Below are 19,409 nucleotides of genomic sequence, written 5' to 3' on the forward strand. Positions count from 1 at the left end.
ACAGATCAATACATATTTCCATATACTTTATTTTCCATTTAAAAAAATATAAACAGAATCGTTTTTCTATTTCCACCTCAAAGCGTATATATACTATATATATATACGTCTAAATTAGGTTAACACAACACCACAACCACAACAACCAAAAATCCAATTTTTTTTCCTCGGTTTCTTGTGGAAGAAGTTCATGAAGATTTCTTTTTTTTTCTCCTTTGATCGGTCAAGTTAGGAGGCTTTGTACGAAACCAATTTGGCCACCAATTTGGCCACCAATTTGGCCAGATGAAATACAAGCGATAGGGAGAGTTCATCCTATCAAGCCGAGACTTGCCAAATTTTTAGGGGTGAGTGAATTCGGTCAGTTTAGGAGACTATATACAAAACCAATTTTGCCCGATGAAAAACAAGGGATATGGAGAGTTAAGCCGAGATCTGCCAACTTTTTAGGAGTGAGTGAATTCGGTCAGTTTAGGAGGCTATGTACGAAACCAATTTCGACTGAAATACAAGGGATATTGATACAAGAGATATGGAGAGTTCATCCTATCCACCCGAGACTTGCCAAGTTTTTAGGGGTGACTGAATCTTCACGAGCTGAATCCTCAAAAAGAATTTTGATATATATTGAACATAACAATCTCATCGTAAATCCTCCACTACAAAAACAAAGGTTCTTATGTGATGATGAATGTTGTGATGATGATGATGATGAATGTTGTGATGATGAATGTTGTGATGAATGTGATGATGATGATGATGAATGTGATGATGAATGTTGTGATGATGATGATGAATGTGATGATGAACGATGGTTCATATGCGATGATGCATTGAAGGAACTCTTCCAAGTTGATACACTGAAGATATCTAGTGTTCCAGACGAGTTAGTGAGATTTTTTCCGGATCCACGGATGACGATATAAATACTATGCGTCGATTCATTTCATTTTATTGTATTTTTTTTGCTGTTGGTTTCCTTTTATATTCTGAGTTAGATTCTTTTAAACTTAATACAATAATACAACTCAGAACCTTTTTTACAGTGGTTAGCATACCTTGCTGCTGATACCAATTTTTACATCAAATCAAAAGGAAGTTTATTTTAACAGACCTTGACATAGCAATTCGTTTCCCACGCATTAAAAGACTATTACGAAGATGTTGGTTAAGCTTGAATTAGCTTGAGGCTAAAGTCAAGTATATTTAGAAGAAAAGCTAAATATACATATTTGAGTTTTAGGAATTCTTTGAATAAGTTAGTTTTCCAATTTGTTTTTGGAAATTAGCAAAGAGTGTTTCTCTATATAAAGTATTGCAGGGTGTTGCATCACATATAGTTTTTGAGAAAGAGTTTTGAGAGATTGTGTGAGAGATTGAGAGAATTCTTCTTAAAGGTTTTGAGTTAGTTTCCTTTGAGTTTTAATAAAGAGAATTATTCTTTATTTTTTGTTCTTAAACAATCTTTCATAAACTAGATTTGGTATTAGAGCTCTAGGTTCGATAAGCTTTAAAAACATGAGTGAATTGGTTCCAGCAACTAATCAACCGAAGGAAGGAGGTCCTTCATCGATTCAATGTCCGATGCTGAGCAATACAAACTACACCGTCTGGGCGATGAGAATGGAGGCTACGCTTCGGGTACACAAAGTCTGGGAAACTATTAATCCTGGTTCTGCTGATGAAGGAAAGAATGATCTAACTCGAGCCCTTCTATTCCAATCCATACCCGAGGCACTGATACTCCAAGTTGGTAAACAGGAGAACGCAAAAGCTGTGTGGGATACTATCAAAGCAAGGAATCTTGGTGCAGAACGAGTAAGAGAAGCAAGGTTACAAACTCTCATGGCTGAATTCGACAGACTGAAGATGAAAGAAGGTGACACGATCGATGAGTTTGTAGGGAAGATCTCTGAGATATCAACAAAATCAGCTTCGTTGGGCGAAGAAATTGAAGAATCAAAGATAGTGAAGAAGTTTCTCAAGAGTTTGCCACGCAAGAAATACATCCATATCATTGCATCTCTAGAGCAAGTTCTAGATCTTAAGACAACAAGCTTTGAAGACATAGTAGGGAGATTAAAAACCTATGAAGAGAGAGTCTATGATGAAGAAGACTCACATGAAGATCAGAGCAAGCTCATGTATGCGAACTCCTACACGCAGCCATCTCAAGAAGGAGGAAGAGGCCGAGGTCAATGGCGAGGCCGCGGACGAGGAAGAGGAAGGTATGGATACCAACAGAGGGATAAGTCAAAAATCACATGTTACAGATGTGATAAGCAAGGACACTATGCATCAGACTGTCCAGACCGGTTGCTTAAGTTGATTAAGCTTCAAGAGACACAAGACAATGCAGGTGAAGACACTCAAGAAGCTGAATCTCTCATGATGCATGAGATAGTGTACCTTAACGAGAAGAATGTGAAGCCAGCGGAGTTGGAGAACTGTTCAGACAAGGATTGGTATCTAGACAATGGTGCCAGTAACCACATGACTGGAAATCGAGCTTGGTTTCGCAGACTTAATGAGTCAATCACAGGAAAAGTTAAATTTGGTGATGATTCTCAAGTTGACATCAAAGGAAAGTGTTCAATCCTGTTCATAACCAAGGGAGGAGAAAAGAAACTACTAGCAGATGTCTATTACATACCGGATCTCAGGAGCAATATCATAAGCTTAGGGCAAGCTACAGAGTCAGGGTGCGATGTTAGGATGAGAGAAGATCATCTAACTCTTCATGATCGAGAAGGAAATCTACTAGTAAGAGCAAAGCGATCACGAAACAGGTTGTACAAGGTTGCTATGGATATCAAGAACAAGAAGTGCCTCCAAATCGAAGCAATAAGCGGATCAACATTGTGGCATGCTCGTTTAGGACACATCAGCTTCGAAACCATGAAATCAATGGTGACAAAAGAATTGGTCATTGGAATCTCTAGTGTGTCGATACAAAAGGAAACCTGTGTATCTTGTTTACTTGGGAAGCAGACGAGGCAAGCCTTCCCTAAAGCAACATCTTATCGCGCATCTCAAGCTTTGGAGCTCATCCACGGTGATCTTTGTGGACCTATCTCACCTTCCACAGCTGCACAAAGAAGATACATATTTGTTCTTATAGATGACCACTCTCGCTACATGTGGACAATACTCTTAAGGGAGAAGAGCGAGGCGTTTGAAAAGTTTAAATATTTCAAGAAGACAGTCGAACAAGAGAGTGGAAACAACATCAAAACGCTAAGAACAGACAGAGGAGGAGAATTTATGTCTCAAGAGTTTCAATTGTTCTGCGAGAAAGAAGGAATCCTAAGACATTTAACTGCTCCATACACACCACAACAGAATGGAGTTGTTGAGAGAAGAAATAGAACTTTGTTGGAGATGACAAGAAGCATATTAAAACACATGAGCATGCCTAATTACTTGTGGGGAGAAGCAGTCAGACATTCAACCTACCTCATAAACAGAGTGGGAACAAGATCCTTGAACAATCAAACACCCTATGAAGCACTTAAGGGAAGGAAACCGAATGTCGAACATCTAAGAGTCTTTGGATGTGTATGTTATGCAAGGATTGAAGCACCACACCTGAAAAAGTTGGATGACAGGTCCAAACCGCTTGTCTATCTCGGAACAGAGCCCGGTTCTAAAGCTTACCGTCTCTTAGACCCAACTGCTAGAAGAATTACAGTGAGTAGAGACGTATTCTTTGATGAAAACAAAAGATGGAATTGGAACACAGCAAATTCTGAAAAACCAGGAGAATTCACGATCAGCTTTGGAGAATTTGGGAACAATGGAGTCAGAGATTACAATGAAAGAACAGAGGAAACAGAGGAAGAGGAAAACAGAGCACACAATGAAGAAGACGATATAGAAGAAGAAGAAGACCTGCTACCTGAATTGACTCCACTTGATTCGACCGATCTTGAACCAGCGAACCAGACATCTGAGCTAGTATTACGTCGATCCTCACACTACAAAAAATGGTCACATTGAGACGAACGTTTGTGACAAAAATTTTACGTCACAGATTTGTGACATTTTAAATATGTTATTTAAGCACCAAACCAAGTTATTTAAGCGATTACGTACTCTTGGCAGAAGTTGAAGCTGAGCATCTCCTATTGTCGATTAACGAAGAACCCTGGGATTTTAGAGAAGCAAATGAGTTTAAAGAATGGAGAGATGCATGTGAGGAGGAAATCTCGTCAATAGTTAAGAACAGAACCTGGACCTTAGTTGATCTTCCTATCGGCGTGAAGTCAATCGGCTTAAAGTGGGTGTTTAAAATCAAACGCAACTCTGATGGTTCCATCAACAAGTACAAAGCAAGACTTGTGGCAAAAGGCTATGTACAAAGACATGGAGTTGATTTTGATGAGGTGTTCGCTCTAGTTGCTCGCATTGAAACAGTTAAGACTCATTCTTGCCTTAGCCGCAACAAACACATGGGAAGTGCATCACCTTGATGTAAAAACTGCGTTCTTACATGGAGAATTGAAAGAGGATGTATATGTGAGCCAACCGAGGGCTTTGTAACAAAAGGAAGTGAGGAAAAAGTGTATAAGCTACACAAAGCTCTCTATGGATTAAGACAAGCTCCTCGAGCATGGAACACAAAGTTAAACTCAATTCTCAGAGAATTAAACTTTGAGAGGTGTTCTAAAAAGCCATCCTTGTACATAAAGCAGATAGGGGAAAGTCTTCTTGTTGTAGCTGTTTACGTCGATGATCTGCTTGTCATGGGTTCGGATTTGCGGTTAGTTCATGATTTCAAGAAAGGTATGGCTGAAAAATTTGAGATGAGTGACTTAGGCAAACTCACATATTATCTCAGTATCGAAGTTTGTCAAGGAAGAAATGGGATTATGTTAAATCAAGAACGTTATGCAATGAAGATCCTGGAAGAAGCTGGAATGAGTGAGTGTAATGCGGTTTGCACTCCAATGATCTCAGGTTTGGAGTTGTCTAAGGCTGAAACAGAGGGTCGTATTGATGAGAAGGATTACAGGAGAAAAATTGGGTGCCTTAGATACTTACTTCATACCCGGCCTGATCTTTCTTTTAGTGTGGGTGTGTTAAGCAGGTACATGCACGAGCCAAGAGAGTCACATGGCAAGGCGCTAAAGCAGGTTTTGAGATACCTCCGAGGAACGCTCTGTCATGGTCTTCACTTTAGGCAAGGAGCTGAGCTAGGTTTGGTTGGCTATAGTGATAGTAGCCATTGTGTGGACAAAGATGATGGAAAGAGCACGGGTGGACATGTCTTTTATCTCAATGAATGTCCGATCACTTGGAGTTCACAGAAGCAACAAGTCGTGGCATTGTCTTCATGCGAGGCCGAATTCATGGCAGCTACCGAGGCCGCCAAACAAGCCATTTGGTTACAAGAACTTCTTGCAGAGATCATTGGGAATGAGTGTGCAAAGGTTATGATAAGAGTTGATAACAAATCTGCTATTGCTCTTACCAGGAATCCAGTCTTTCATGGACGTAGCAAACACATTCATCGAAGATTTCATTTCATACGAGAGTGTGTTGAGAATGAACAAATTGAAGTTGAACATGTCCCGGGTAATGAGAAAAGGGCTGACATTCTGACTAAAGCACTTGGAAGAATTAAGTTCAAAGAAATGAGAGATGTCATTGGAGTTCAAGATACCGAAGGAGAGTCAAAGGAAGATTTCAAGCTTAAGGGGTAGAATGTTGGTTAAGCTTGAATTAGCTTGAGGCTAAAGTCAAGTATATTTAGGAGAAAAGCTAAATATACATATTTGAGTTTTAGGAATTCTTTGAATAAGTTAGTTTTCCAATTTGTTTTTGGAAATTAGCAAAGAGTGCTTCTCTATATAAAGTGTTGCAGGGTGTTGCATCACATATAGTTTTTGAGAAAGAGTTTTGAGAGATTGTGTGAGAGATTGAGAGAATTCTTCTTAAAGGTTTTGAGTTAGTTTCCTTTGAGTTTTAATAAAGAGAGTTATTCTTTATTTTGTGTTCTTAAACAATCTTTCATAAACTAGAGAAGAAATGTATATGAAACTTGATCAACAGATATATGATGATGCTATATTGTTGAAGAGAAAAACGTAAGCTCTGATATTTGACTTATACAATACCGTTTTTGAGATAGTTTCTCTCAAAATACAACTAGAGTTAATCCAAGTTCCAAGATATGTTTCACAGGGACATAATCACATACCTGAGACAAGAGGTTTATGCTTGTCAGAAGAACAAGCTGTTACAAGTGTTGGAAAATTACAAAGACAAGGGGATCCTCTGTATTTCCCGCTAATATCAAAACCTTAAAACAGAGATCCTCTGTTTCAAAGCTTCTCAGTTTTCTCATATCTGGTTTGTCTCTATGAAACATGAAATTTTGCAACTCACTGATTGCTTTTTTTTCTTAAAATATGGTTTGGTGATGTTTTGTTCCATGATATAAAAGTGGAAGATGAAGTACGTGCTTGTAACTGGAGGTGTTGTGAGTAAATTAGGAAAAGGAATCACTGCAAGCAGTGTTGGTGTTCTTCTTCAGTCCTGTGGTCTTCGTGTTACTTGTATCAAAATTGGTATCTTGCTTACATTAAGTTCAAAATGTATATAATGTTTGCTTACGGAACACTCATTCTAAAGCCATTTTTTATTATCTCTAGATCCTTATCTGAACTATGATGCTGGAACCATATCTCCTTACGAACATGGAGAAGTGTTTGTCTTGGATGATGGTAGTGAGGTAAAAAACTATAAAAAAAAAAAAAAAAAAAAAAATCTCACCTCTGTTCTTTTCTAGCATTTGGATTTAAGTGACTTAAAACTATTTTTTGATGGGTTTAAAAAAAAAGGTGGATCTTGATCTTGGAAACTACGAGAGGTTTCTAGATATCACATTAACTCGAGATAACAACATCACTTACGGGAAGATTCAGCAGGTAACTACATAATGTTTATCTTTGGATTTATCTGCAACAAGTCGAAAACTAAAGTACTTTTGTTGTTCTTGTTGTTATTGTCACAGTATGTGATGGATAAAGAGAGGAAATGAGATTACTTAGGAGAGACTGTTCAGGTAAATAAAAGATAGTTTCAACATTTCTACTTTGTAACCATAATAAGCTTTGAGTTATAAATTTTGGTTGGTAATGGATTTATAGATTGTTCCTCACGTCACTGATACAATTCGAGAATGGGTAGAGAGAGTTGCAATGATTCCTGTAGATGGAAAAGAAGGTCCTCCTGATGTTTGCATCACTGAAATAGGTGGAACTATAGGTAACATTTATAACACCGAGAATTTCAATTATCTTTTTGTGTGCTTCTTCTGTGTATAATACAGAGAAATCTTTGTGTGTTTGCAGGAGATAATGAGTCCAGGCCTTTCACTGAAGCACTTAGCCAATTATCATACAGTGTAGGGCCTGATAACTTCTGCCTTATCCATGTTACTCTCGTGCTTGTGGTCAGTGTTGTTGGTGAACAGGTATGTGTATATGTATTTGAGAAACTTCATTTGCTTTGAATCTCTTATTTCAGAAAACAAAACCAACACAGCACAGCATTAGAGATCTACGAAGCTTGAGATTGACACCTAATAAATATCATAGCTTGTCGGGGCACAAAGGTTTTAACTTGTTCATCTATATCTTCTTGTTCTGTTATATAATACTCGAACTTCTTCTTTTACTGTTAGGTACTAGAAGAGAATGTAAAAGCAAAGCTATCTCGATTTTGCTATTTTCTGGTATGATGCATCTTGTTTTAGTTTTCTTTGTTGTGTTGTACTCTTGCTTACTCAAAACTCTCGGTTAATCAGGTTCCCCACTTGTTTTCAGATTCAGAATATCTTCTCACTCTATGATGTTCACAACATCTGGCACATCCCTTTGATGCTGAAGGTACGAGTTTTCAACTACTGTAATGATGTTCGAAAACAAAACTCATTAGATGCAACACTTCTCGTTGTCCTTTGAAACAAGATCAGAAGGCTCATGAAGCAATCTCAAAAGTCTTGAACCTTTCTGGTATTGTTAAAGAACCTTCTTTAGGCATTTGGGCTTCAATGGTAGAAATTAGTGACAATTTAAATGTACCGGTGGGTCTCAACTGCCAAAGAATTGAATAGTTTTTGTAGTCTCCAAACTCGATGTCTCTTTCTTGAAACCCAAGTAAATGTTTTACAGGTGAGAATCGCTATCGTGGGGAAATATACAGATCTCTCAGATGCCTATCTCTCTGTCTTGAAGATAAAATTATACATCACTTTCTCTCATGGCACATTACAATTAAGGTTTGGTTTAATGACCCTGCTCATTGGTTAATTAGGCCCTCTTCCATGCTTCTGTGGCTATCCGGAAAAAGCTTGTAGTTGATATGGTTCCATCTTGTGATCTCGAAAAGACCACCAAGAAAGAGCTAAACAAGTGTGGTTAATCACATTCATGCTAATTTTCCTCTTAATGAATACTCTAAAACAGAATTTGTATCTCTTTTGGGCAGGATTCACGCGCATATGAGGCTGCTTGGAAGTTACTAAATGTTTGTTATTTGTTTTTTTTTATTTTTTGGCAATCTTTGAGAAGCCTGATGATTCAAAACATAGCATATTTTGCTTCTTCAGGACGCAGATGGAGTTCTTCTCCCTGGAGGGTTTGGTGATAGGGGAATGGAGGGGATGATTCTTGCAGCAAAATACTCCCGAGAAAACAATATCCCTTTCCTCGGTATCTGTCTTGGAATGCAGATCGCTGTCATCGAGTTTGCACGCTCACTTCCTGCTTGCCTGATGCAAATAGCACAGAGTTTGAACCTGAAACCAGACATCCATGTATCATATTCATGTCTGAGGGCTCTACGACTCATATGTTTATATCTTTAGCAGTTTGGGCAACCAATCTTAGAGGTACTTTCTAATTGTTTGGTTGACAAAGGACTCTTGGTGATCCACTGATCTTTCTCTAAACTCTAAACCTTTGCGACGAAACCCTCAAACTTTAACAACTCTCATTCGGTAGAGCATCAGAACCAGTACATGTTCAGTGTGCCTATAAACTCTAAATCATTAAAATGTTTGAATCATTAAAACGTTACAAATAAAATTGTTTTTCTTTTTAAATCACAAAAACTTAACAAGATTACAAACATAATATACAAATCCAAAATTACAAAGACCAAAAACATAATAATAATTCGAAAATTTCTCATTTTAATATATTTTTCTTAATATATAAACAAAAAAAATGTTAATTTTCCCCCGGCTCCTAAATAAGTAAATAACACGAAAATATATCAGTTTCCAAAACTCTTATAAAATAGAACACGAAGAAGAAAGACTCTTTTGGCGATTCTTCTCTCAAGTCTAAAACCTTTGTGACGAAGCCCTCAAACCCTAGCAACTCTCATTCCTCCGGCGAACTCAAACAATGGCAGAACTTAAGCTATCAGAGACTCGAGACTTAACCAGAGTTGAACGAATCGGAGCACACTCACACATACGAGGCTTAGGTCTCGACTCAGTACTCGAGCCACGAGCCGTATCCGAAGGCATGGTTGGTCAAATCAAAGCACGCAAAGCCGCCGGAGTAATCCTTCAGATGATCAGAGAACGCAAAATCGCGGGTCGAGCTATACTCATAGCGGGTCAACCCGGAACGGGTAAAACCGCAATAGCAATGGGTATAGCTAAGTCGCTAGGGTTAGAAACACCGTTCACCATGATCGCAGGAAGTGAGATCTTTTCACTAGAGATGTCAAAGACTGAAGCTTTAACTCAAGCGTTTCGTAAAGCTATTGGTGTTAGGATCAAGGAAGAAACAGAGGTGTTGGAAGGAGAAGTTGTATCGATTTCGATTGATCGACCTGCTTCTTCTGGTGGTGCTGTGAACAAGACTGGGAAGATAACTATGAAGACGACTGATATGGAATCTGATCATGGTTTGGGACCGAAACTGATTGAGGCGTTGGATAAGGAGAAAGTACAGAGTGGTGATGTTATAGTTTTTGATAGAGCTTGTGGGAAGATCACTAAGCTTGGAAGATCGTTTACGAGGTCTAGAGATTTTGATGTTATGGGATCAAAGACTAAGTTTGTGCAGTGCCCTGAAGGTGAGCTTCAGAAGTGGAAAGAGGTTGTGCATACTGTCACACTTCATGAGATTGATGTTATTAATAGCAGGTTCGTTTTTTGATACTTCTCTGTTTTTGTTAATGTTTTCAATTGCTTAGTTTTGAGGTTTAGGTTGAAAAAGATTGCTTCTTTTTGTAGTTTTAGGCTTGGAACTTGATAGAGATGGTTACATGATTGTGTATTTGGTTGATGGTTGAGAGGGTTTAGCTTGTAAAGATCGGTTCTTTTCAACTTTAGGTTTGGACATTTGATACGTTTTCATTGAATACAGATAAGGATTAGTCCTTTTTTCCATCAAAGTCATTAACTGTATTCTTGTTTCATTGTTGTGCATTGTAGGACTCAAGGGTTTCAAGCCCTTTTCACGGGTGATACAGGCGAGATCCGAGCAGAAACCAGAGATGTTGATGTCCCTTTTGGTCACAATTAATATGTTTAGTTCGGTCAAAGAGGGTCGAAGTTCTCTTCTATTATATTGATGTCGAAACACAAAAGACGGGCTACAACGCGACTTAAACGGGTTACAAAGGTAGACGAGGATAGTAGACGAGCTGATATCTCGTCGATTCTCCAAGCTATGAGTTTAGAACCGTTGACTTTTGCTTGGACGAGCTAAGCTTTTTGTACTTGCTGCACCAATTCTCCTGCTTTTCTCCGATCCCCTTTTCTACAGGCCGTACGCCCGTATTTATAGGGAATCGTGTCGGTTCGTCTAGGAAAAATACCATAATACCCTTATCTCTTGAAAAGGATATCTATGGGCTTTTTCCTGGGCCGGGCCCTTTAGTTGGGGTTGGATCTACCCCTAACAATAGTCCCCCCCCCCTCGCCTCTAGTTCGTAGTCTTTAGGCGAAGGACTGCGCGTGGGATGATATAGAATAGCGCGTGAAGGCGTAGTTTCCAACGTTGAGGGTCGAATCGTCGCGTTCGGTGCTTGGAGCGCGTGAAATCCGGAAGCTGGATCGTCATGGAGCGCGTGCTGCAATGATGACGTTTCCGGATTCCTCTTTCCCCCCCCTATAAATATCGCTTCCTCTCTAATCTTGTTATCTTCTTCTCGTGTTTTTGGTGCTTCCGTCGTTCAGGTATTTTTCCATTCTTCTATCTCGTCGTTATATTGCTTTTAGTGTGTCGTCGCTTTTTTATTATGAATTCTCCTCGATCGTCTTTAACGAGTACACCGCTGACAGCCGACTCTGAGACCGCGATATAAAGAAACAAGATTTCGCCGAGCTCTGGTTTTGCTAAGATCGGTGGGGTCGATAAGTAGTTCTTTAGCTCGTTGAACGCGCTGTGACAGGCCTCGGTCCACTCGAACTTGCCCTTTGTTTTGAGAAGCTGGTAAAATGGTAAACACTTGTCGGTTGATCTGGATATAAAACGGTTTAGAGCAGCGATCCGTCCAGTTAATCGTTGTACTTCTCTGGCGTTCTTTGGTTGTGGTAGATCGATGATTGCCTTAATTTGCTTCGGGTTCGCCTCGATGCCTCGTCTGGTTACCAGGTACCCAAGGAATTCGCCGGATTTGACTGCAAATGTGCATTTGGCCGGATTAAGCTTCATCCCATACTTGTTGAGGGTATCGAAGCATTGTCGCAGATGAGTGATATGATCCTTTGCGTGATGTGACTTGACGAGCATATCGTCGATGTAGACCTCCATAGTCCGGCCGAGTTGTTCGGCAAACATCTTATTGACTAACCGTTGATACGTCGCTCCCGCATTTTTAAGGCCGAAAGGCATGACCTTGTAGCAGTACGTCCCTCTATCTGTGATAAACGATGTTTTTTCCTGGTCGTCCTTGTGCATTAGAATCTGGTTGTAACCGGAGAAGGCGTCCATAAAGGTTAACAGCTCGTTGCCTGCAGTCGCTTCGACGAGCTGATCGATTCTTGGCAATGGGAAACTATCCTTTGGGCAAGCTTTATTAAGGTCGGTAAAATCGACGCAGATTCGCCACTTTCCATTCTTTTTTTTTACGACCACCGGATTAGCTAGCCACTCTGGATATTTTACTTCCTTGATTGACCCGGCGCCGAGGAGTTTGTCGACTTCGTCGTTCACTGCTTGCGATCTTTCAGAGCCTAACTTGCGCCGTTTCTGTTTGATTGGCTTATGCGTCGGGTCGGCATTGAGCTCATGGGTCGTGACACTTGGGTCGATTCCTTTCATGTCAGCCACGCTCCATGCGAACGTTGAGATGTTAGTCCTGAGGAAGAGTATCAACTCGTTCCTCATGGCGGATGTTATCTCCGTGCCGATATTGACGCATCGTTTCTTGTCATTCTCGTCTAGGATCACCTCTTCGACCGCGGCAATGCCCTGTTGGACGGCAGTCGGCTTCCCGTCTGTCGGTGACGTGCTACTGTCGCCGACCCGCTGCTTTGATTGCTATAATTTCTTTCCAGTGTGAAGCTTATGCTCGATCAGGAAGCAGGCCCGTGCAGTTTGCTGATTGCCATGCAGTGTGTATATTCCTTTCGAAGTTGGGAACTTAACGCACTGATGATATGTTGACGGGACGGCTTTCATCTTGTGGAGCCATGGGGTTCCAAGGATGACGTTGTAGATCGTTGGCTTGTCGATAACTGCGAACCGAAAGTATCTGGCTATCCCCCCAACAAAGATTGGTAAGGTGATGGTGCCGACGGACATAAGATGATCCCCGTCGAAGCCGGTTAAAGAGTGACATTCTGGCATAATGTCCCGTTCGCCGACTTCCATTTTGGCCAACACGTCTCTGAAGATGACGTTGACTGAGCTTCCAGTGTCGATCAATATTCTCGTCACCTCACTTTCGTCGATCAAGAGTTCGACGACCAATGGATCGTTATGTGGTAAATCCAAGCCTTCTAGATCTTTTCCGTCGAAAGTGATTGGCATGCCTTCAGCCTCGAACCTTGACGGCCAAGATTTCGTGATTTCAGCCTTTTTAGTATAATCTCTGATCGCTCTGACCGAATCGTTGCATCCGGCTAGCCCGCCCATTATCATGTTGATTCGTCGTATCGTCGGAGGACGTTGGTCGGGCTTGCGGTCTGTATGCGGTCGTTTTTCGTTACCGCTGTTTTCGCGCCGTTCGGTGAGTAGGTTCTGAATTTCCATCTCGTCTTCGCTTTGGTCGGCTAGTACCTTTGAATCCTTGACGAATTTTCGAGCGATATATTCGGCGCGCTTGGCGTCGCTTCGTCCAGGTCGGGTTGTCTTGCTTCTGTCGGGCTCGACGACTATTGCGCCTTTCTTGTATCGCTCCATCAATACCTTCTGGAGGTAATGACACTCGTCAGTTGCGTGGGTTGTACTCTGATGGTAATCGCAGTACGGGGTTGCACTATTTTCACCTCCCTCTTTCCGTATATACTTGTTTTCACCGATCGCAAAAGTTCGGCGAGTTCGATCTTGGTTTCTGACGAAATGTTGTCGAGGCTCGACGTAGTCAACTTTTGGAGCTGCGGCTACTAGCTGTTTGGGCGTCGCACTTGCCTCTAGGGAATGCTTCTTAGCATTGATAGCTTTCTCTTCCTCGAGTCCAATGTGTTTTGCAGCTCGGAGTAATGCCTCGGATATGGTCTCGATGTGCGTTAAAGACAGCTCTTCCTTGAACCAAGATTCATACCAGAGCGCATTTCGAAGTGCGACAATTGCGGCAGCGTCCGGAATTGAAATGTTGACGTAAACTTCCTTGAATCATCCTATAAAGGACCGAAGCGATTCTCCCTTGTGCTGAGTTAAGGCGTATAAGTCGGCATGGGAATTCTTATCCTCGAACAAAACAGAAAACTGCTTCAAAAATTCGGTTATCAACTCCCTGATACTATCGATTGATCCGGGTGGGAGTCTCGAGAACCAACTCAATGCGGTTCCTGTTAGATGCTCGGCGAAAACTTGACAAGCTCCAGCGTCGTATTCCGCCGGGCTGAACTGTAAAGGGCCGAGGGCTACGCCAAAGGTGAGTAAGAAATCTCGCGGGTCGACTGTTCCGTCATAGTGACCCAACCGTGGCTTGACTGCCCGTCTGACCGTCGTCGTAGCGAGTCTCCGAGAGAACGGGGTTCGCTGTGTTGCTTCGAGCATAAGTCCGACTTGGGGTGCCTTATCCGTTGCTTTTTGAATCATTGCGGCCATTTCTTTCATTTGCTCTTTGATTTCTTTTAGCTCGGCGTCCTTCGTTAGATCGGTTACGTCGTTATTCCGCTCGATAGGGTGCTGGGCAGGATTACGTCCTAATCCGCTGGTTTGCACATACGACCCTGGCGTTGTTCTTACCGAGGTGAAGTTCACTGGGTTGAGCCGAGCGTTGTTGAGATGGTTGATTTCATCTTCCGAGTTAAGTTGTGCCGCAGTGAGTGCATCCAAACGGTTGTTTGTTCGCTCTTCCTGCTGGTCAAGGCGTGTTAAGATCCCCCGGAACAGCTCGTCTATACTAGAGACGGGCTGGTTGTTGAGCAAAGAAAGTTGTGTCGGCGCCTGTGGTGCCTCTACGGTCGTCGGGGTCGTCAAATTTGTTGCTATGACGAAGGTCTTCGGACTTTCTACTGTCACAGTCTTTCGTGGAGCGTCTGGCGTGGGAAGGACTGTCTGCTCCGCTTGATCCGTTGCTGGGGTTATCGTTCCCCCCGACGAGCTTGCTTCTTTGCTTCTTTCCTTGTCAATTATTGTCATCCTGTCCTGTCGGTGTAGGTCCGTTCTTCAATTTTTTTAGAAAACTTTGACTTGGCTCCCCCCTACCTGGCGCGCCAAATTGTTGATGTCCCTTTTGGTCACAATTAATATGTTTAGTTCAGTCAAAGAGGGTCGAAGTTCTCTTCTATTATATTGATGTCGAAACACAAAAGACGGGCTACAACGCGACTTAAACGGGTTACAAAGGTAGACGAGGATAGTAGACGAGCTGATATCTCGTCGATTCTCCAAGCTATGAGTTTAGAACCGTTGACTTTTGCTTGGACGAGCTAAGCTTTTTGTACTTGCTGCACCAATTCTCCTGCTTTTCTCCGATCCCCTTTTCTACAGGCCGTACGCCCGTATTTATAGGGAATCGTGTCGGTTCGTCTAGGAAAAATACCATAATACCCTTATCTCTTGAAAGGGATATCTATGGGCTTTTTCCTGGGCCGGGCCCTTTTGTTGGGGTTGGATCTACCCCTAACACGAGAGCAAATCGATAGTAAAGTTGCAGAATGGAGAGAAGAAGGGAAAGCTGAAATAGTACCTGGTGTACTCTTCATCGATGAAGTCCATATGCTTGATATTGAATGCTTCTCATTCCTAAACCGAGCACTCGAAAACGACATGTCTCCTATCCTCGTCGTAGCTACAAACAGAGGAATGACAAGGATCCGTGGAACAAACCAGGTATCACCACACGGGATCCCAATCGATCTCCTTGACCGTCTTCTCATCATCACAACGCAGCCTTACACTGAAGACGAGATCAAAAAGATCTTGGAGATACGTTGCCAAGAAGAAGAGGTGGAGATGAAAGAAGAGGCGAAACAGCTTCTGACTTTGATTGGATGTGATACCTCGCTTAGGTACGCGATTCATCTGATCAATGCAGCTGCTTTGGCTTGCCTGAAACGTAAAGGGAAAGTCGTGGAGATTGAGGACATTGAGAGAGTTTATCGATTGTTTCTAGACACCAAGAGATCGATGCAGTACTTGGTAGAGCATCAGAACCAGTACATGTTCAGTGTGCCTGTCAACACTGAGGAGGCTACTGGAGGAGAAGCAGCAGAAAACGAATTCATGGAAGTTTGATATTCACTTCGTTTGAGTTTGGCTTCAGATTCTCTTTTCTAAAAGCCACTTTAACAAAGCTATTACATTCTCTTTTTCTTTCGACAACAACCCAAGGGACTAATGGAACGAAAGAAGAGTGTTAAGAAATTAACTAGCTAGAGAAACTACTAAAGAGGCGATTCAAGAACCAATTTTTTCACCTTGACTTTTATCGATTAATTGATAGATTTACCATGCGTTTATCAGATTAAATGAATCGTTAAGTAACGAAGATAGAGATGATCCTCTGACTCTGAATTCAGTTAGTGAATCTTTATTTTATTTTATTGTAGTAAATATTTGTAAATTTATTGTTGTCATTAGGTTTCGTGTGTACGAAGCAAGTGCTTGCTTGAACAGATCCTTGGCTTTATTATCCTACGTAGTTGCTAGACCAAATTGTTGATTTCTTGTTTATAAAAAGGTGGGGAAAAAGATCGAATCGAACCAACCAATCCAAACCAAACCAGGATTCATTTATCTGAAGCCAAATTGAGAAACTGCTGGCTACGTAATGCCGTCGAGTAACATGTCATGCCGTATTAAAAAAAAAGTCAGAAAAGAAGAAGAAGTCGTAGCTGACACCGTCAATGTCACCGGAAAAGAAGAAGCTGATTATGATACGACCTCAAGAAGTTTAATAGGCCTTAATGGGCTTGATTATTGTTTAAGCCCAAAATACTTAGAAGTCTCTTTGTATTTAATCTCACTTTCTTTCTCTGTAAACATTATCAATAACAATTAATTACATTTCTGATCTTTTATCTCCGCCGCAAAGGCGCATCTCTTCTTCTTCTTCTTCTTCTACTTCTTCCTCTTTCTACTCTTATTTTCTATCTTAGATGAGCTCCGAAGCATATCAGCTGAAGCCGTCGTCGACGCCAGAATCGATCCCAATTATGTCACTTCCCAATGGTTTGCTATTGAGCTGCGTCGCACGTGTCTCAATATTGTACTATCCAACCCTCTCCCTTGTCTCCAAGAGCTTTCGATCTAATCCTAACTTCACCGGAGCTTTACAAGGCCCGATCAGTCTTAGGACGCACCGAGAGTTGTATCTACGTGTGCTTAATGTCGAAACCTTATTTGAACTCTAGCCGCTGGTTCACCCTCTGCCGGAAACCTGATAAAACCTCAAACAATGACGACGACACAAGTGGGTATGCTTTGGATTGGCTACAGTCCCCATTCCCGATTCTCCTCGTCCGCACATTCCGGGTCTAGTGGCGGTTGGTTCTGATATCTACAGCATTGGCGTATGCTCTAGCGTCATGATTCTGGATTGCATGTCTCACACGTGGCGCGAGGCTCCAAGCTTGCCGGTGGAGCCAATGGGAATGTCTACTAGCGTCCTTGATGGAAAGATATATGTAGCTGCAAGAAGCTGTGGAGATTCCTCGAAGAACTTATTTGAGGTGTTTGACACAAATTAAAACACAAACTTGGGATCCTAAACCTATCCCTTTCAGCGAGACAAAACGGGACTTTGCATTCTCCGAAACCACATGTATTGATGGAAAGTTCCACATGGTGTCTTATTGCCATCGTCGTGTGATTGCTTACAGTCCCAAGGAAGGTAGATGGGACAAGGTTGGAGAAGAGCTAAGAGATGTTCTCTATACGGTTTCTCATTGCGTGATAGAGAACGTTTTATACACTTATTATAATTCTGACCGAGTGTTCAAATGGTTTGACACTAAGGGCATGTGCATCGGTTGGGACAGAATTTTGGTCCTTCAATTATTTATATATATATAGTTACCTTTCCTCACTCCTTATGCTGCCACATCAGCAACTCATTCTTTTTATTTGGGCCTAATCCTAAACACTAATCCACTATGTAGCTTCTAATCCATTCATTCATAACACTTTAAAAGCCTATATTAAACCCAAATGTTTTAAATAAATGAATATTTTAAAATAGTAAAAATAATACTATTGATTTATTTTACTAATAATATTATTATTCAAATTTTAACCAAAAATGATCATATTCCAAAATTTAGAATGAGTTACTAAGTTTTAGAATATAAGTAAGATTTTAATACATGTGGAGTAAAAAACAATTTATGTAATTGTATTTATAAAATTCTAAACATAAAAATAAAATTGAAGTGAAATATTAGTTTCTAAGAAACAATTTCACTTATAGAAAAATAAAAGATTAATTATTTAACTCAACTTAAAAGTTTTGATCTAAAACAAAGATATTGTAAGAGTCACACTTTTTTTTTGGGAAAAACTATGAAAAAGAATCTTGAAAAATTAATCCATCTAAAAAAACACAAAATCAATGGTCACAATATATAGAGAAAATGATATGTAAGTCGTTATTAAAAAGTGACATGTATAGTATATCTCAGAATGCATATTATCAACCGGAGCTAAAATTCTATAACATGATAAATAAAAATATATATAAAACATGCTTGAGATTTTATCAATTTATGATCAAATGCTTTTAACCAAAAACATTGCCAGAAATAACATATTACTAAAGTACACCATATTTTTTTTAAAAGACGAAGCTGAGGTTGCATCACAAAATTAACATATGAAAATAACATATGAAAGGTTTTAGACATATATGTAATTTGGATTAGTGAACGGATGTCGGGTTTAATCATTTCACCATTTACGCATTCTTGACTTGGTCGGAAATTCTATTATGACAGGCGATGCACTTGGATAACTCCGTTGTAGTGACATAACAGTAAAAGTGTTCATCAAACTTTGTATATTTGCATTTAATATGGGATATCGATATATTTAAATGATTTCTATAATTAGGTCAATGATCGATCTTCGGTGTTAGAAATTTTAAAATGATGTTTTCATTCGATATAAATATGAAATGTACTCTTCGAGGGAGATTCTTTAAATCAGTTTTTGTTACTACGTTATATATTATTGATTTACCAGAAAAACATTACTGACACTAGACAATATATATTATTGACACTAGACAATATATATATATATATTATATATATATATATATATATTAGTAAAATAAGTATGACTTTTATTTGGATTTATCTTTTAAACTTTAAATGACTAATTATATTTATATTCAATGATTTTTATTCCTAAAAAATTTTAACTAAAATCCCTCGCAAATAAATATAACAAATAAACATTATCTTCAATAATATATATGTTGTATGTTACTTAGTAAAATAAGTTTAGTGTTTATATAGATTTATACTCAAAAATTTCAATAAATATATTTGAGCTCAAAAATTTATATTGATAAAAAATATTTTAAATTAAAATCCCGCGCGTGCGCGGGTTCAAATTCTAGTTTTATTTATATTTTGTGAGTTTCTTAAGTTTTGTATAGCATTGGTGTCCTTCAGGGTGTGGTCCTTCATAGTATTTTTAATTTAAAAAATTAATTTTTTAAATAAATATGTAAAAACATATTAAAATTTTAATTTAAATAAAACATATAACATTGACATTAAAAACATAAGAAAATTACAAACTTACAAAAACTTGAAA

General features: G+C 39.8%; 1 protein-coding gene and 1 pseudogene across 2 annotated transcripts; both read left to right on the top strand.

Annotated features, from left to right (window-relative positions):
- The first annotated feature begins 6,345 nt into the window (after positions 1–6,345).
- LOC109125208 (uncharacterized) lies at positions 6,346–8,021 on the top strand (annotated as a pseudogene). The gene is made up of 7 exons (XR_015566308.1): positions 6,346–6,572; positions 6,657–6,736; positions 6,846–6,932; positions 7,019–7,069; positions 7,155–7,272; positions 7,359–7,741; positions 7,833–8,021. The product of XR_015566308.1 is annotated as an uncharacterized LOC109125208 (transcript).
- A 1,301-nt stretch (positions 8,022–9,322) lies between these two features.
- LOC104711509 (uncharacterized) lies at positions 9,323–15,884 on the top strand. The gene is made up of 3 exons (XM_010428208.3): positions 9,323–10,171; positions 10,463–10,526; positions 15,282–15,884. Exons 1-3 carry the CDS (start codon positions 9,420–9,422, stop codon positions 15,882–15,884), a joined length of 1,419 nt encoding a protein of 472 aa, XP_010426510.2. The 5' UTR covers positions 9,323–9,419.
- Positions 15,885–19,409: the final 3,525 nt, after the last annotated feature.

Source organism: Camelina sativa, chromosome 9 (assembly GCF_030686135.1).
Source record: "Camelina sativa cultivar CO46 ecotype springtype chromosome 9, ASM3068613v1".
Classification (NCBI taxonomy): Eukaryota; Viridiplantae; Streptophyta; class Magnoliopsida; order Brassicales; family Brassicaceae; genus Camelina; species Camelina sativa.

Bases quoted from the DNA above. Each gene is read 5' to 3' on its own strand.
- LOC104711509 (XM_010428208.3), top strand. From the start codon at position 9,420: ATGGCAGAACTTAAGCTATCAGAGACTCGAGACTTAACCAGAGTTGAA. The intron at 10,172-10,462 runs GTTCGTTTTTTG...TGTGCATTGTAG, and splicing joins ATTGATGTTATTAATAGCAG to GACTCAAGGGTTTCAAGCCC. The intron at 10,527-15,281 runs GTTGATGTCCCT...CTAACACGAGAG, and splicing joins TCCGAGCAGAAACCAGAGAT to CAAATCGATAGTAAAGTTGC.